At 48.1% G+C, this 18,747-nt stretch overlaps 1 protein-coding gene across 5 annotated transcripts in view; it reads right to left on the bottom strand.

Moving 5' to 3' along the window:
• Positions 1-18,747, bottom strand: part of WNT7B (Wnt family member 7B) — a 93,778-nt gene that overhangs the window by 73,601 nt on the left and 1,430 nt on the right. Inside the window, exon 1 of one of the 5 annotated variants that reach the window (XM_057426730.1) lies at positions 12,616-13,243. The exons of 1 other annotated variant lie outside the window; for it this stretch is intronic. In XM_057426730.1, the coding sequence (XP_057282713.1) occupies positions 12,616-12,698 (83 nt within the window). In that variant the 5' untranslated portion in view covers positions 12,699-13,243. Of the gene's footprint in view, positions 1-12,011; positions 12,157-12,347; positions 12,544-12,615; positions 13,244-18,747 lie in introns of those variants that run through there. 3 more of the 5 variants (XM_057426759.1, XM_057426766.1, XM_057426749.1) reach the window with 3 other exon arrangements.

The raw sequence follows: 18,747 nt of genomic DNA, 5'->3' as shown, positions 1-18,747 counted from the left end.
AGAGCAAAGGAAGCAATGTGATCTTCTTCAGTTTAATGGCAGTTTCCCTGCTGGGGGACTTTGTGGTAAGTTTGAAGGTGTAAGATCAATTTTAGATCCAAAAACAACACCAGATGAGGTGCCAGAGTGTGTAACCACTGCCTCTGGGAGCTCATTTTGAATCACACCACATGGATCTGCCACCTGTCATCTTCCAAAATCTTTTCCAGCATCTGAAGCGTCTACAATCAAATAACGAAAATTATGCACCTTAAAGGGTCAATATGTACAGCAGATCAGCAGATCAAAGTAGAATGCAGGACAATAAATAGCGTTTTTGCTCTTTAAAAAAGTATTCCGGGAAACTCTACAGCTCAGGGGATTGGTGCTGGGATATGGAGCCTTTCATCGCTGATCCAAACATGACCCAAGTCAGTAGTGACCAAAAAAATGGTTACTGTTTGGCAGATGCTTTGTGGCCTAGAGTATTTGAAATGAGTTGATGATCTTAATCCAGTTCCCAGTGGACGACTATCCACATCACAGAAACCACCACCACAATTGGCACCCTTATTGGCAGCCTTAGCAGGTTGGCCAAGGATTAAATAAGTACAGAGACTGAGCCACCCGCTTATGCCTAGCTAGAGGTTGCCCCTCTAGGTCATGGATGAGACACAAGGATGGGGTGGAGTGGGGAAGCTCACACACCCTCTGCTTGTGCTGCACTGGTTTTGTGGGTAAGGAGAGGAATTCATTTTCCAGGGCTGTGATTCAGGCACCCTTCATAAGCAGTATATTCATGCCCATGCATTTAAACACGAATTTAAAAAAAAGTCAGAAACTGAGAGAATTTCAGGATTTGCTCTCAAAAACTAATAGTCCAGATTAACTTCTGGGGAATACATTAAAGTCAGAGTAGTTATACTACTACCAGGGCTGCATTTAACAAAATGTGTACAGTTACAACCTGTAATGTGGCTCTACTTTTGAGAAACATTCCTTTTGCTGTGCTATGTTGTCAGTCATCGCTTTAATTATCTCACAAGATGTCTTAGAGTGAAATATGACTTGTGCCAGCTGTTGTCAAAAAGCTAAAGCTGATTTTTAATTAGATATACAATGGCAACTATCATGTAAGCAAAGACCTGGTACACCTCAAAAAACTTATCTCTGCAATAGGAAGAAAAGCAGGACTTTTGTTAGCACCGAAAGTGGTTTTCATTTTCAGAGAGGTAAAATACACCAGTCCCTCTTTCCAATAAACAGCACTATCCCACCAAAATACTGCAAGCTAAATCCTGCAGTTATTCAGGCAAAGTTTGGATGGAGCCAAAATTTAAACTTAAACTTTGAATGAGGCAGCATCTAGGCTTCCTGAGTGATGGGCCAGTTCCTGAGATGTTGCATGTGCTTTCCTGTATGAAGACAGAGAAAGATCTTCCCCTGCTTGCAGCCCTAGCAGGCAATGCTGGAAGAGGACAAAGGTGGGAATGGTTTCCCCAGAGTCACACCAAGACCTTGGCAGTACTTGAAGCCACTTCTGTATGTTTTATTTCATACCTCTTACAGTATTGCTGCAGACATGACAAGCAATGGCAGCTCTGCCCAAGTAGAGACATGGGGAACAAATTCTGCAAGCAGCTGGGGGCCTCCCCTTCCTATTCACCTCTCTGATAACCGGAGCGCTTCATTGTCTGTTGGACCATATTACATAAAGTCTTTAATAAAGAAGGTAGGAACGTGGGTGTCTGCCTGGTATTTTTCACTACGAGACTGATTTAACACCTAGCTCCCATACCTGTAGTAAGACTGAAATGCAAGCCAGCCCCTGAAAGCAAAGCATTTTCTACCTACAAGAAGGAACTGTCATTTGATTTTTGCTGCAGTAAGGCCCTCATATGTTATGGTCTTTAAAGAACTTCTTGCAAAATTGAAATCCCAGGAAGTTAAAGTAACAAACTCTTAAAAGGTTCCTTGTTGGTGACACATAGGAAATAAAATCATAAAATCACAGAATGGTTAGAGCTGGAAAGGACCTTAATATTACGTACTTCCAACTGCCCTGCCATGGGCAGGGACACTTGCCACTAGACCACTAGAACAGTTTCCATTTGGATTTATATGCACCTGAATTAGTGCTCAGATGAGTGGGTCTTCATGAAGGGAAGGTCTGAGTTCAGAAATAAGCAGATAGCAAAGTGGTGAGAAGTAGGATCCTTTCCCTGATAGTTGAAGGAACACCACTCAGTGCCATGCATTGCATGACCCCGGACATCCACAAGCTCCTGCCATGCCAACACGTGTTAGATGTGAAGAGCACCCTAATAGAAGTACTTGACCTAAACTGAACAAATTTCCTAATTGCAGTAAGACAACACTTGAAGGTGTGGTTACCACGGAAAATCACACCCATGGACAGATTAGGAGCACCTGGCTGCACCTCATGCCTCCTAATGTCCCAGGGGCATGATTATCTCATCAGGTGCCACCTGCCAAGTCTTGTTGCTGAGGAACTGGCTTTAGCACACTGCTTGGCTGGGGTGGGGAGAAGAGCACACAGGGGCAGACACACATTTTTATCTTTAGCACATCCCTTAAAAATGAACATTTACACCAAGATGATGCCTTGGTTCTGCTCAGAAGCATAACTGTGTTTGGAGGGTACAAAGGTTGTTTCTAAATCCTGTCCAGAACCACCACCCCACCCACCCACCCCCCCCGGCCCTTAGCCCAGCTTGCATTATGAGTTACTGGTGAATGGACATCCCTGAACCAGCCACAGCTTTTGCAACTCCTCAGTGCAGCCTACAAGAGTCCCAAACAGATGAGTGAGCCTGGAAAACCACTTGGCTGGCAATTTCAAAATGTTTTGCCCTTTTGCTCCCAAAAACAGGACAAAGGCAAAGTGAGACACACAGGCTTTATGACTTCCAAAGTGTTCTGACCATGAAAACAGCACACGAACTTCAAAGTAGATTGCATGTGTCCAGGAGTGGTTACGCTATGGATATTGCTTCTGCATTCAAGTCCTCCTCACCTCTCCTATTCTCTTTTATCTCCAGTTCAAGGTGTGAAGCCTAACCTCCGCACAGAAATTAGTGGATCACTGCCCAGCAAGAAAAGACAGACCGAACAGACCTCTGTCAGGGCTGTTGGGCTCATCTGGAACAACAAAGATCATAAAACACAAGACAAAGCTCTGAGCCCAGAGGTAAGTTACTCTCGGTCGAAAGGATCTGTCTAGGGAACAAACTTTCGGAGATTAGACTAATCCAGGCTCTGATGACCTTTAGGTCGTAGTGCAAGAACTTCCTCTTTGATACATCTTTTACAACATAACCAGAGTGACACTAACAACAATAATCTGACCCCATCCATCCCCTCAGAAGTACCTACCCTGGGCAGAGCTTCCCCAGAGACAGAGAAAGGAGGAGAACAAATGACTCCAGGAAGTCTGCTAGGGATGTGCAAGTATAATTATTATGGGCAGCGCTCAGATACTATGATGAGAGGTGCCAATAATACAAAAGCAACCAAAAATTGTAAAGCTAGTCCATGGGAGTGGAGAAAATGGAATTTGCTAGGAACCAGAAGAAACCATACTTGTTTGCACTGCCACCCTTAGCCATTTGGACTCTTGTCAGAGTTAGCAGTAGTCCACAGCTGTAGGGAATAGATTTAAGCCCCATCCTTTGCTCTTGCCCACTGTGCTGTACAGCAGTGCTGCTCTCCATCTAGCAGAATCCTCCCCTCCTTTAAGGCTCAGCACAACAGGTCTGATTCAGAAATGTTCCCCTTCCTCTTCATTCCCCTTGAATTTCTCACCCTGAGTCATCAGACTACAATATAACTTTAATGTGGAAAGTTTTGTGGGTACGTTTTGTTTTCTTTTAACTTCAGAAAAGAAAAGGTACAACCAGGGGGAGGGGGGGGAAGTGCCTCATGGTTGAGAGGACTCTTTTAACCAAGGAGTCACATGGCTCCCTGGCGAGCAGCCAAAGGAGTCATGAGAGATGCTGCCATTCCCCTCAGCACTCCCTTAACCATGTCCTGCCTGCTACCCAGCCTGCCAGAGGCCACCGCACACCCCAAGGCCAGCAGCAGTCCTTGGCCCTGCTGTGCCCGTGGTGTCTGTCTGGCTTGCTCCTGTGGAAGGAGGAGGCATTGTCAGAAGTGATGCTCATGACTCTGGTAAGCAGTGCTTTCTCCCTGCCCTCTCCCCAAGGCCATGCTGGACATGGTGGTGAAGTAGATGGTAGGGATGCCCTGTTTCAGATGAGACAATCATGCTGTTGCAGATACTTGTGGTTTGAAAAGAGTCACTGAAAGTAATGACGTGACATTTACACCATGTGTTGCGTTTTCAAAGTGCTGTGGCAGCGTTCACTCTCCTGCCCCTCCCCTACCTCCAAGCCATGCCAGCATTATTATTGCCTATTAAAGCTGTGGGAAACGGAGGCAGGCACAAGCCAGGATACTGCTATTCAGCATCTCAAGTATCGGTCCAGCCTCAGACCTTGCCTGTCTTCACCATAGAGTGAAACCTGTCATGAAAAAGCATAATTTTTAGAGGGACTTTTTCATATGTTTTCTTGCCTTGCTGCCAGGGATGACAGGACCAGCGCTAGTCCTGCATGTCCATACAGCTCTACTGTGTGCTACATTGCAGCTGCTGCATTCCACCCCAGAGGTGAGCGAAATAATCCTTGCCCAATTCACTTGAATGCTGGGAGGATTAATTCACTTACGATCCATGAATGAAAGAAACTATTATTAAATAGTAATCACATTTCATAATTATGTCTAACTTCAGCCAGATTAGGAGGGTAGATATGATATCCAGGCCCAGGACTGCAGCACTTACTTACACAATTTTAAATTAGATACACCTCAAATTGTTTTCCAGGCCCTACTTGCAGGGAGAGAGTGGTTTGTATCTTTATAGCTTACGCTTACTTTCAGCTTTGAAAGCTGGGCTGCCCCACTATGCCTTGCATATAACGAGCAAATGCCACGGTGCTTTTGAAGTGCTTTTCCCCTCCTAAAAATAAATAACATTTGCTTTTATGTCAGCTCTTATTGGCACCAGAGGCCGTAATGATTCTTTCTACAGCACATAGAACTGATTTTGGGTTTTGTCTGACATGGCCTCCTATTAATATTGCTTTCGCTGTATATTCTTGGGAACTATGGGCACATTCCCTTTAACTTGCATAATATGGCAGACTGTGTCTGTACTCAACTGGATACTGGAAGAGCAAGGCTTCTCCTGGCTTTCTGTTTGGTTCTCCTCTCACTTGTACCAGAATCGCTCGTTGACTGCAGCAGTTTCTCCTGCTTTATTAACCTCCTCAGCTGTGGATATAACTCCAAGGAAGAGAAGCCTTAGGCACTCAGAGCTAAAAAGACAAGATACAGGAGCTTCCCCAAATGTTGCACAGATCTATAGCTTTAAAATAACTTTGCTGTGCAGTCCAGGTACGAGCTGGTGGAAGATGCAACTCATCAGCATTACCTTTGCACCACAAATCAGCCAGTAAAGTCCCTGGAGTTCAATCAGTTTTGAAAGTGGTGCCACTCATTAGCAACGGGGTGGCTCCACTTCAGATAAAAATTTGGGGACATGCAGTACTATGATAAGTGGACTTGATGCTACTTCACAGGGAAAAATTCTACTGCCTCATGTTAAACATCCAAGGCTAGCTTTTGCCTTAATTTGCACAGTTTCTGTACTACCGGATGTCCTTTTTTTCTTATTACTTAGGAACTCAGGGTGAAATTTGACCTTGGACAAACAGCTGGAACAAAGACTATGTCACCATGATGATTAAGCAGGATTTTTGCATAAACGTGAATTTTATCCTTTGTGGGTTCCTGCCATGAGGGAAATCTGATCCACAAGCATAGGCCAAAAAGAAAATAAATGTTTAAAACTGTAACTCTGACATGGGTACAAACTGTATGCACTATTAAAATTATTTCCAACAAAAGATACAACAATTCCCTAATTTAGCCTGTCTTCGTATTTTCTAAAGAAGGTATGATTCACTTTAAAATAAATAATAGGTGATAATCATCTTGCTGTCAGTTCCTCGTGGAAGAAAGATTTTTTTTTTATGACAAGAACAACTACTTGGCCTTAACTATCTCAACTTTAGAAAAGCTGCCTATACTCCATTACAGCTGAAAGAAGTAGCTAACTTTCAGCTCCATTGCACTATCAAGAAAACTGCCTTTTAGAAAGAAAGCCTGAAAGTGTGAAAAAGAAAACTCAGTGCTTTATGACAGGTTTGTCCTAACAATATTAAGAGAGAAGTCATAGAAATATATTGCATATAGACAGAAAAACTTACTGAGAAAATACTTCAAATTTCTGTATCTAGAACTTCACATTTGCTGTACATCAAAGTATGCACAATGCTCCTTATGCATTAGGAAACATAGGTGTCGTCTTGGCAAGAAGTAGCTAGTAAGTCCTATGCAGCTCTCCACAATGGAGGGAAAATGAATGCTTTTATCTTTGGGGGAGGATTGAAGGGAGATTAAGAGAGAAGGAGAGGGTGCTAATAACCCTTAAAGGACTGAAAGACATTCTCCAGGAACCTGCCTTCCTTGGCTTTTCTTCCGGAGCACTCCTGTGCCCAAGCCCCTCGTCTTTCTTAGCCTTCCAAGTAATTCTGGGCTTGTAAACCTGAAGCTTTCAGGGGCAAGTTTGTTCAGTTCATTGCCAGGTTATTCACACATGTGTGTTGCATAATCCTAGAACCCATGGAGATTTTGCTTTTGTGCATTGCTATTTTGGTCATGGTTCTCATGACTAGAAGCCTGGCTGGCCCTCATGTAACTCTCCCATGTAGAGTGCTGCTGTAATACTATATAAATACTATACCAACCTGAAGCAGGTTGTGGTAATGCCATACAGGAGGGCAGTGAAGCATCAAGGAGGAAGGAGCAAAAATAATGTGAGGAATTGAGGAGACCGGTGAATGTAGAGTTGCAAAAAACCACCTGTCCAGTCGTTAACAGGTAGAGGTGTTTTGCCAGCATGCATGAAAGGCACCAGTGAAAGTCCACTGAGGGTAAACACTATACAAAGATTATGGGCTGAAGAAATTGAGCTTGCAACATTAACCAGTTCTGTAATGCATGGTGTCAGCAAGTCTGCAGAACTCCTTTGATCTATAGCTGGTCCCAGCTTTCTGTTGCTTGTGGTAGCTTGGGAGGACTAGTGTGTTCAACTGCATTGTTTAGGGGGTTAGGAATCTCTCTGGCAGCATTTCAGCCCAAATTGCATAGTCTCATACACTGAGAAAACACTTGGCACCATTCTACCTTTAGCATGCCATGTTGCCAGGTACATATGGTGCATTTTTTTCCATTACATAAAATGTGTTTGTCAGTCTAACTGTATAATTGCAGCTCACTTTGTTTAGCTCTTTAACACCTCCTTTGAAAGATTGTCTTCTGAGGGATTAGCCTTGTTCTTTGTTTAATAGGCAAGCATATCTGCATTTAATCTTACCTACTCATCTGAATATTTCATGTTGCTTTATAGTCACTTGTTATATTATGTTAGTAATGCAACATATGCAATAATATCATGTGGTCATCCTACAAAACATGGATGCAGCCACCTTTCCTTATAATTACTGAAGTTGTTACTTTTTCTCAATTTTAAGGCATTGTTGACATTCAATTCCCAGAGCCTACTTGCCCCAAAAGATCGAGAGAGTTGTCTACACTCACATGCATTTAGATTCAAGGATATTCAGAACTTGAGTGCTTGACATAGACCATGTCAGGGATAGTGGTGGCCAGTCACAGATTTACCAGAGCTCTTTGAGTTTAGACAGGCAATTTTAATCTGGGTCTCTCAGAGAAATTGTGGACTTTATCTTCTAGAGCTGTCAAGAAGTCATATCACAGTCCCTCTTCCATCTTTGTGTAGCTGCTTCAATATATGGAAATAGGCTGTATCAGGCAGGTAAGCCAAGTTGACAGTGATTATGGTAGCCCAGCAAGAAAATATTCTTTATCTTTCTTGTTTCTGCTGATGAAAAGCATTTGGCTTTAGATGATCCTGAAAAGCCTTTGGAGGTTCACCTGTTCTGTCTTTAAGCCAGCACATCTCTGGGAGACAGTAGAGTTGAAGTCCTATTCCAAAACCTCTTATTGATGATTAGTATTACAGTACCATGTAAAAGGAATATCTAAGGATCTTAACAGAGTTCTTCCCAGGCATGGGACATTGTACAAATAGAGATCAAGAGGGTAAGCTTGCCCTAAAGAGTACACAGTCTCACTTATAAGAGGAATGAGGTGCAAAAGCAGGGAAACAATGGATTTATGCCGTAGTCCAGTGACTGAGTCAGAGATAATCCTGTTCCCATAACAGACAGTTTTATCACAGCAGCTGATGTAACTGCGATGGGAAAAGTGGGCCAGCCTGTGTAGCCCTGACTGTGCCAGCTAATGTGGAAGCATTGAAGTTAACGGTGAAGCTGTGCCCACTATACCCTTGAAGGATCTTCACCACAGAGCAGTCTGGCTGCTCTCTGCTTGTGCAGCTCCCTCCTGCACTGCACAGATTAAGAGACAAACTTCAGGGACCATCTCCAGCAGTCCTAATCTTGAGGGATTAGGAATAAGTACTTTTCTAAAACATATGAAAAACAAGCATCCCTTCTAAGCCATTTCCCACGAGTGTGAAGAAGACCTGTTGTAAAAGATGTGGAATTCTAAGGACATGGGAGCATCAGCAGGATGGATGCAAAACGTGCAGGGGATTTTACTCCCTCTACATTTCCTAACCAGCCAGTAATATCTTCTCACTAATACAAATTATTTGCTGCATTATGATGTTAGACTATGTAGCTGATTTAAAGATTTATGCTGCTATTCCTACGTACATACTCTCTTACGAGTTATTCCTGATTGCATTATAGCAAATAACTGAATTAACTCTATGTACCCACAGATAATCCCTGAAATAAGCTTCTTAAGAACCAACTCTCACGTTGCTGTTGAATACATCTAACCCTAAAGAAGATGACCAGTGAAAGGAGTACACAAATGGAAAGTTAGACTAGCACCATCTTCTTCAGAAGAAGCTAAATCTGTCTATGTGTACAGACACATAGATACTCAAAAGATGCACTGCAAGAAATGGTGCCAGACAGTGTTAGACATAATCCTGGGTTTTAGACATTTATACTAATTACATTGATACTATTGAATGTCAGTTTTATACTTTAAATATGTAATTGGATTACCAAAATATGTCCAGAGCATTAAAATGCATCAGTCATCCTACTACCAGCTATTCTAGCTGCCATCAGTTCTCTGTTTCAGAAAGTCGGACACCAATTATTCCTGGCTGAAAAAGCTTTTACATTTTTACAGATGTTAATAGGCAAGCCGAAGAAGATCACTTCATCAGATAGCAAACTTACAATACCAAAATAAATTTTATAAAGGAGTTGGTTCTTTAAGCTGATTTTGAATACAGTCTGCAATAACTTGACTTTCTTCCCCGCACAAAACACTGAGGCCCCAGTGCCTTTTTCATTCTGAAAATGAAATTTCATTTCATCATTGTCTTTTTCGCCCTGAAAATCCCTTTTCAGCACGAGAGGATTTATGCTTTCCAGCTTTTCTAGTGGAATAGCCGAGCTGCATCGTGCTCGCCCCACCGAACACACATCGGGAGAGACAGAACACGAACGGATACCCCGCTCTCCGTTCTCTCCTGCTCTACTTAACTGACCCGGTAGTTGCGTCTTTATCCCTAAAGGACCAACAACTCCGAAGCCGAGGATTTGTTCCCACAGCCAGAAGACGATAGAGATCTCGGGCAAAATTAACATAACCATTGACAGTCCACGAGAGCTCACTAAATAACAGCTTGGGAAGCATCCTCCCCTCCAGAGAGAGCGCGGGTAGCAGAAACAGACACCAGAAGATAATACTCGAACAGGCTTTAATCTTCAAAAGCTACCATTAGTAAGCCAGAGAAGTATATTTACCCACAAGATAAACACCACAAGTTCGCTAGGCTACTATCCATTAAGCACTGAAATAACTCCTCTTTTAACTTTCAACCGGGAGCAAGGCGAAGCATCGCGGCGCGCCCGGCTCTCCCCTCAGCGGCTCCCCGCTTGCAGGGGAGAAAAGCGGGGTCACGGCTGAGGTGCAACAAGCAGGCCAGGGGGTGGCATGGAGGGGGAGCAGGGAGCAGGGAAAGGAGGCCGGACAGTCTCTCTCCGGGGAGGCAACCAGCTCCCTCCCTCCGGGGTGATGGATGGAGGGAGGGATGGATGGATGGATGGAGAGAGGGAGGTGCGCGTTGCTTTGGGGCTCCGCTTTGTTGTTTTTCACCTCCTGATCCCTTTCCCTTCTGCTCTGCTGGACTGCAATAGCCGCCTCGGCTCCCGCTCCCTGGGTCCAGCTCCAAGTGACCCGCCGCTGAGGGGATGATGAACCAGGGATAGCACCGGGAAAGGCGAGGGAGCGTTATTTATCCTCAACGACTTCTCATTGTCGCGGGGCAGCGTTCAAAAGATCCCCAAGCAGCCCGCTCTAAATAAAGCAAGCATTGCTTCCCTTGTATTTCCCCTCAGCAGTCGCCTTAGTATTATTATTATACTTCTATAGCTTTTGCTTTCGGACCTTATAATTATGTCACACAGCAAGGGAAACCGCTAGCATCCCAGCATCTGGTGTGCGGTTTAAAACTTTTGTTTTAAGATTTGCACTATTTATAGAAGGAAAACTTGGTAGGATAGTAATTTCCTACGGGTTTGAGAAAAATATGGCTACGCTTATATTAAAAAGGGTGTATTTATTTATTTATTACGACTCCTTTCTCCTGTTAAAAAAAAAAAAAGAAAAAAGCACCGCAATTTTTTTACAAGCTATTGGTCACCTACCAGCAGACATAATCCAGCCTGTGAGTAGAAACAGGCAGCTCTGGCTGAATTAAACCTAACGGGCTTATATAAACCAAGAGCCTTCAAAAATCGGTAGCCAAGGCATGTGCATTTCATTAAGAATTAAGAATGTAAAAATAGGCTTTTAGTTTCTTTTCATGGGTGTGTTTATTCCTACTTTTCTTCCATAGCGGTGGGTTATATTTTTCCGTAGCCCACGGAAAATACACACACAGGAGCACACGCACACGTGCTTGTTTATGTGCATGTGCTCCGTACATGTATACAGGTGTAAAAGGTATTATATATATAATATATATACATATACATATACATAAATCCTCATGCAGTTTAGGGGCAGAAGTTCAAATTTTACACCCTCCGGGGTGCCATAAAGCCTGACCTCAGCACGGGGGTGGAGGACAAGGGAGATCCGCCTGGCCCCGACATGCGAGGCAGGGGATACAGAGGAGGGTTTTCCTCGTCCTCGACCAAAGCTCTCCCGGGCCAAGGGGAGCCCCTCTGCCACGGCCCCCTGGCAGCCGGACCCGGACCCGACCTCCCCGCTGCCACCCCCAGAGTTTCCCCGCACCCGATCCCCGAGTCCCTGACCGGAGGAGCACGGCTTGCCCCTGCGCTGGGGGGTTGCCCAAGGGAGGGAGAGGGCTCCCCTTTTAAACCGGCTCCACCGGCCGCAGGACCTGTCGCCCCCCTCGCCCTCCTCTTCCCACGCCTGCCCCGAAGCTCGGACAGGTCTTTCTCAGGGTGAGGAAGAGCAGAAAACCGGGAAAGCTGCCCACCACCCCCTCCGGGCTTCGGCGAGAATCCCCGGCCGGTACCGGCTTCCCCCGGCACCGCGGCTGGACAACGGCGGGGACCCCGGTCCGCTACCCCTCCACCCCCTAACGCGGCGCCCGGCAGAGACAGAGATATGCCGGGTAACCGGCAGGAGCAGGGCGGCGGGCACTCTCTCCGCAGCCCGCACAGACTAACCCAGCCGCTCCTTATCCACCGCAATGTTAGATACAGATATAGATATTAAAAAAAAAGAGAGCGAAACTCCTTGCAGTCCCACCCACCGACTCTCATTTCCCCCACCCCTACCTCCACCCCCTTCCTCACAAGGAAAAGGTCCTGGAGCCAGCTCTAACTGCGGGACTGGAGATCCCTCCGGAGCGAAAGCAGCCGGCTAGCAAAGAGCCTCCGCCGCCGAGGGCTCGCCCGCCGCCGGCTGCAGCGGCCCCGAGCTCCTCGGGATCTCCGCGCAGAAACACACTTCCCCCCGACGAGCGCGAAGCGATGCCCATCTCCGGTTTGGCAGGAGGAGGAGTCGGGGTCGGAGTCCCCAGGGGAGACGCCGGCCGCTCCGTGCCCCGCCGCCCAGCCGCCCTCCAAGGTGCGCCGCCCCGGCCGCGCCGGCGGGGCAGCCCCGGGAGTTACCTGGCGCTGTGCACTTTCCCCCGGCAGCCTCCGACCGGCAGCGCCAGCACCGCCGCCAGCACAGCAGCAGCAGCAGCACCTCCTCCTCCGCCGCCACAGCCACCACCATCCTCACCACCACGCACTTCACGGAGCTGCCGCCCGTGCTGGCTTCTCCCAGCTCCCTCTTGCTCGCTTTGCGCATTGCCCTTAGGTAGCTGCTAGCGGTGTCATTGCAAACAGTATTTTGTAAAAATAAAAAAAAAAAAAAAAAATCTGGATCACTTACAGGTAACTCCCACTGGTAAGGATGAGGAAAATCTGAGGGTAATACACTGAGAGTAACACACTGCGAGATGAAAAAAGGATCATGGCTGAATCCCGTTTACACTCTTGGAGTTCGCTTCCTTGGTTATTCCTTCCTGGGCCCCCCCTGGTCGTAATTCCCCACCCTTTTTGGTGTCTGCTGTGGCTTGAATCTGAGTTGGAATCCAGTCCCTTGGGCTTGGGGGGGCTTTGTCTGTTTGTTTGTTTGTTTGTTTGTATTGATGTGTCTAGTATTCCCCTGGTGCTAATGCTGCTCCCTGTGCAGAGTGTGTGCTGCTGCTGCGGCTCTCGCTGCTGCTGCTGCCTCTGGGCTCCTGCCTGTCATGTCTCAGTGGTTGGAAGTTGTTACAGTGGGTTCTCGTGTTGGAATGAGGATGGTTTAAGGGATTTGGATGGCAGAAAGTGCCTCTCTCTCTCTCTCTCCCTCTCTCTACAACTCTCCTGAGACTCGGGGCTGCCATTGGGCAGTCAGACACTGCAATCCGCCTACTTTTTTCTCTCCCTCTCCTTTTTTTTTAAAGGGGAGGATGACAATGGAGAGACACTGATCCTGCCCGGGCTGCTATGGGTCCACGCTCCCTAGTTGAGCCCTCGCTGCACGCCTCGCTCCCCAGGCTCTCCTCTCCCCCACCACAGGGCATTTTTAAGCTCGCTCCCGCGTCTGCCGTGAGGGGTATATCCCGAAGGCGTTGGCAGCTCCCTCCCTGCTCCGGTCTCGGTGAATTATTTTATTATGGGCGGCTGCCCCAGGTCCCCTGAAGAGTTCCACCTTCAGCCTCAGCAGGGATCTGCTTCTCCTTGTCCCCGCTGGTGAAAATTAAATTCCGGTTTAGGGGAAAAAAAAAAAAATAGGCAAAAACCCCAAAAAAGGCTCACATGTTGTCGTATTCCGCCTGAGTGAGAAATAAAAACATGCACACTCGTAGCTTCCTGGCGAGGTTGGATTTCGCGTGAGAGAAGGGGAGGGAAAGGACTGGTATGAAGCAGCCGGGGTAGGAGGGGAGCGGGGGGCTCCCGGCCCCCCGCACTTCTCACTGCTCCCGCAAGAAGAGCTTTCATCTGTTCTCTTCCCTCTCCCTCTCTGCTTCCTGAGAAGATGCCGGTCCGAAGAGCCGCTTCCCGGCAGGTCAGTTGCCTCGCCCCGCCGCTCCTCGAGGCCAAGGGATGCTCGACCCTCCCCACTTCGGCGGACGGAAGCCCTTCGCCCCGTTTAGCCCAACCGTGCATGAGACAGTCGCTCTTGCTCTTTGCTTCTTCGGGAGATTGCCCCCTTTTTTTTGGGGGGGGGGGAGGAAAAACAAAAAATAGGCGGTTTAGAGGTGGGGGAGACGGTGGAAAGACGTGCGCTGCGGGGGGGCAGGGTTAGGGCTTGAAAGCGAACCCAGAAAGAGAAACGTGAGCCGCAGATAATTTAACACAAATGCAGCCGACATCAGCGAGAACCAGGCTCCGAGTTCTCCTCTGTCCGTAGCGTTTGTAAATGTTCGCCTCAGGTTAATTGCCTAATGACTGAAGGAGTTTTCCTGTCCAAGTGTTCTTCCAAATATCCTGGGAACACCTCCTCGGTTAGCCAGTCCCAGCACAGGGGTGCAGCAGCCTCCTTGACACAACGAAATATTCCCTCAGATGGAACGGGAATTGCAGAACCGGTGTAAAAACGTTGTCTGCCTCCCAGCATGCGATAAAAATCTTCTCGGGGTTTGGTGTCATTTAACCACCCTCATCTACGAGTCCAGCACAGACCCTGGAGCAGTCGAAGTCCTTTAGAAAACTGCTAATCTCGATTAACAAAGGACGGCAGATTAAGCCTTTCAACAGTCATTGTAATCACAGAATCGTCTTACTTATAATTCTCTAAGATTCTAAAATCGTTGTATTTATACTTCTGTAAGTGTATGTGTGCATGTATATGTAAACTGAAATGTTCCGTAATGCCCGTTCTCCCTCTGAGGCACGCAGGCTTGGGGCTGGGGCAGCTTCTCTGAACGGGAACTAGGATAACGGTGTAGCCGCTTTTAATGTTTTATTTCTAGCATTTGTTCGGCTCCGGATATGTATTGAAATATACATCTGCTTTTAAAGAGGTGTCTGGGGGAAAGAAGACAAAAAAAAATTTAATCGTCAAAATGCAAAGTAAATGCTGGAGCTGGAAATCTTCGAACCGGTGCTATCAGAGTTAGACCCAGTCCAGTTGAAACAAAGACAATTTACCCATCTCCACAGTTCTGGGATCGAAGCTGGTTTCATCCACAGCTTAGCTGTGTAGAGAGAGGAAATCTGTAAATACAAAACCAATTGTGCTGTTTCTTTTCGGGAAGTTAAATTTCATTCTAAAACCACGGGCCAGTTATTAGTCGAAAAATTATTAATGATGATGATGATAGAAATAACCTGATAAATTCCGTCTAAATGGGTTCTATATGTATGTCAGCCGGGGATAGTGAGAAGTGCACTTGTTTTGTTGATTGAAGCCGAATATATTCCTGTCAATAAAATGATGTGGCACTGGAGGAGGGGGTGTTGTCGGTGACACCTAATACGGGCGTTTCGGCAGCTGTCGTTCCTTCTTCCACAAACACTTGTATTTGGGACAAAATAGGGGCAGAACGGCACTAGAATGGTTGCTGACACCATATTCGGGAAGATGAAGCAGAGCAGGCACGAATAAAGAATTTCTTTTCTTTTTTTTTTTTTTTTTTCCTCTCTCTCTCTTATCTGTCCATTCCCAGCTGCGGTTTCCTTTTTACCCCAAACCTGGAGAGTGTTCGGCACAAGAGCACGTCGGAAGCCAGTGAGGGCTTTTGAAGGTCTGCCCGGTTAGCAACCCACTGGAATCCGTTCTGCTTTAAATCGCGTATTTCTTGTACCTCCCCAAGCAGCAAGTCTAGTGCCGGGGTAAAGAAGGAGGAGAAGGACGAGTTTCCTAACGTGAGCGGAGGTCTGCTTGACGGCGAGGGCGAGGAGTGACGGCGGTAGCAGCACAAAGGAGGGTGCCCGTGGAAGAGCCGGAGAGCATGTCATTCCGCCATGGAGATGGCGCCAGGCAACCCTGGTACCTCAGCTGCTCTGTACGGGGCTCCGAGCGTAAATCCCGCGGGTTTCCTTGCGGGGGCCTCGCCGGAGCTCCTGGTGCTGCACGTGGTGTCCGCCGTCGAGGCTGCGCCCCAGCCGCTGCCGGCCTCTGGGCCGGGGTAACCAGAGGGAACGAGCTCACGGGCTCCCTGCGGCTGGACAGCCCTGGAGATGGGAGAGAGGCGCGGGATTTCGTTGGCGTTTGTTGCAAACGCCGCAAAGCCAATGCGAGCTTCGCCGTAGGGGAGAGAAGCTGGGTCGGCTGGGCCGTTCCCCGTTGCAGCGACCCTGGGAGTCCTGGGAGGGAGCAGTGTGCTGCGGACAACCTGGGCCGGAATGCCCAAAGGGGTGCCGGCACCTTTCTTTGCTCCCTTCGGGCAGCGCCAGCTCCCGCCGCTTGAATCTCTCGAACCGCACCTTGAACTCCGGCCCGACGGGGATGGGAGTCAATCCGGCCTCCCGGCCCGGCTATCTCACTTCTTCCCCTCCAGAGAAGATGAAGAGGAAACGGGTGGGTTTTGCCCCAACAGCCGAGATCCGGGCACTGCCAGCGGCTCCGTCTTGCCGAAGGTCACATCACTTATCCTCAGAGCTTCCGCTGTGATTTGCATCTGTGGTACAGCTGTGGTTTTTAACTTCAGACGTGTTTATGAAGTAAATAGGAGACGAGGGCTCTGCGATGTTCGCAGGGAACATTTCTGTTTCGATCCTTCTGCTAGCCGAGGTCAGTATTGGATGCGATCTATTTTCGCAAGGGAATACATGGAGCCATCAGTGTTGCAGCCGCTTTACGCTTCGATGCCTGGACGGAAACGTCATCGACAGAAACATCAAGAGATGCTTCACCTCACTCCTCTCTCTCCAGGAAACTTGGGATAGGAAATAGAAGTGGGAACAACGGGAATTCCCTGAGAGGAAGGACTACCTGAGAGGGATCTTGCTCTCTCCTCCTAACTGGATATAGCGGAAGCCGCTATACGGTCCCCTGCTATGTCACCCCCGCCCCGTCCGACAACTGGGTGAATTCTTACGCACTGCGTTATTTTCTCTCCCCCCTCGGTCTCATGTTTGCCACTGGAAGTGGAGCTTTTAGCACGTTTTATTAAGATAGGAACACGTGCTCCGCAGCAAAGAAAAACTAAAAGAAAAACCACAAACAACAAAGATCTTCCAAGTGTAAGCTCCTTGCTACCGCAGGCACAGCGGCTCTTTCCTTCATGCTGCAAAATAAACCTAATGCACTGGAAGACAAACTATGTTTTATCTGACTTCATCTCCCCCCTCTCTTTTCTATGCAGAGAGCTCACTAGGAAAGGTATCATTACATTCAAAGGATATGGTTTCAACAAAATGGTAGTTCCAGTGGCTGATGAAAGAGGAAATAATTGCATCCCACATGCCTAGCCTAGAAGTAGCCCTGGACCTCCGAGCAATTTTCTCTCCTATTGTTCAGAGAAAGTGAAGTATCCTCATCGCGTTACAGGCATGGTGATAGATCTGATAGGGTTTCTGTAAGGGCTTTTATTGCTTCTGCTGTCCACTCAGTTTTACTTCCAGGCTCAGACCAACGGCATTCTTGCGATTTTTGCTCTGAATCCCCTTCTAAAATAGCTACAAGCAATTTCGAAAAGAGATCTGCCTTCCAGACTCTAACATGTGCCCAATCTTCTGTTCCCTTTGAAAATAAAACCGCACTGAAAGCCAATAGCAATATCATTACCCTAATTTTGGAAAGCGTTTTCTTTGAGCCCGCCTGCCTCACTGTGAGGGATGTGTTGTACAAAGTCCCAGCTATTGAAGCAGATGGGGTGCCCAGTCATCGCTTCGTTTATGGATACACAGCCTCACCAGATTCACTTCTCATCTAAACCCCTGTCAATCTGAGCCTAGAAGATGCCAGAGCCCATCGCTGACGACCACAACTCCGACAAAGGGCGGTGCAGGTATTCGGCCCAGACGGGATCAGAGCACGGAGAGCATCCTCCTGTCTCTATCAGGCAGGATCTGGGGCTACCCCCGGCCATGCTCGACGGCAGGGGCAGGGTGGTCTCGGGCCCCGCACCGGGGCAGGGCAGGGGGCAGCGCGGAGAGCGTCCCCCGCCCTCCCTCCGCTCATCTTCCGCGGGTTCTCCGTGGCGGCATCTGTGGCAGTGGGGCGGACAGAGACCCGGGCCATAAATTAAATAAATAAATAGGCAAACAAGCACAGGGATGCACGGCTGCTGCCCGCCGAGCAACCTGCTGCGGACCCTCCGCTAGGCAGCCCGTGGCTTTCACTGGTGCCTGCAACCGCAGTAGCCCTGTCCTTGCTGCTCACAGCTGGGAGAGCTCCGGGGGTGGGGAATGCACAGACCCTTTTTGCTCACCCCCGAGGAGCCTGATTTAATCCCCCCTCGGTGTAACCTTAATCCCAAACTCTGGCGTGCTCCCTCTCACAGCTTCCCTCCCCCTGCAGCCCCCTCCTCCTCCTCTCCGCCTCTGCTGGGGCTGTTGACAGCTGGGACGGGACTGTTCCGAGGCCATCCCCGCCGCGCATCGATCGTGCCCGGAGCAGTTCCCGCGGCGGCGGCGGGGAGTGCAGGGCCAGGCGGGCAGCTCCTCGCTTGCCGCTGCCCTCCCGCTCCGGGACGGGATGGGACGCTGTGCCGTTGTGACGGCTGGCCCGTCCCTCCGGGAATTACCCCCCTGCTCTCCCGCCTTTGGGGGCTGCCCTTCTGCTCCCCCCTCCTCCACTTATTGATTTCAAGGAGGGAAGGGAGCGTTTCTTTGGATTGCAACTCACCTTATGCATTCTTGATCATTATAAAAAAAAAAAAAAATCCCGCAGCTATGCAAAGACAAGAGCTTTAAAGAGTTTGTAGCTCGACAGGTAAGGACTCGGCTGAGGCTCAGGAATGTGGAAATTCAACTCAAGTCAGCCTACTGCGACGAGCAATATTAATAAGGGCATACAGGTACGGGGGGAGAGGCAGAGAGGGAGAAACCTGGCAACTGAAATAACAGAGGGAGCTCGGTTGCTGCC

The sequence above is a fragment of the Pezoporus wallicus genome, unplaced genomic scaffold, assembly GCF_028554395.1.
Source record: "Pezoporus wallicus isolate ANWC-B61680 ecotype Strahan unplaced genomic scaffold, APGP_CSIRO_Pwel_v1 scaffold_3294, whole genome shotgun sequence".
Classification (NCBI taxonomy): Eukaryota; Metazoa; Chordata; class Aves; order Psittaciformes; family Psittacidae; genus Pezoporus; species Pezoporus wallicus.
Note: the sequence above shows the minus strand (reverse complement) of the source record. Positions and strands in the feature narration are given on the sequence as shown.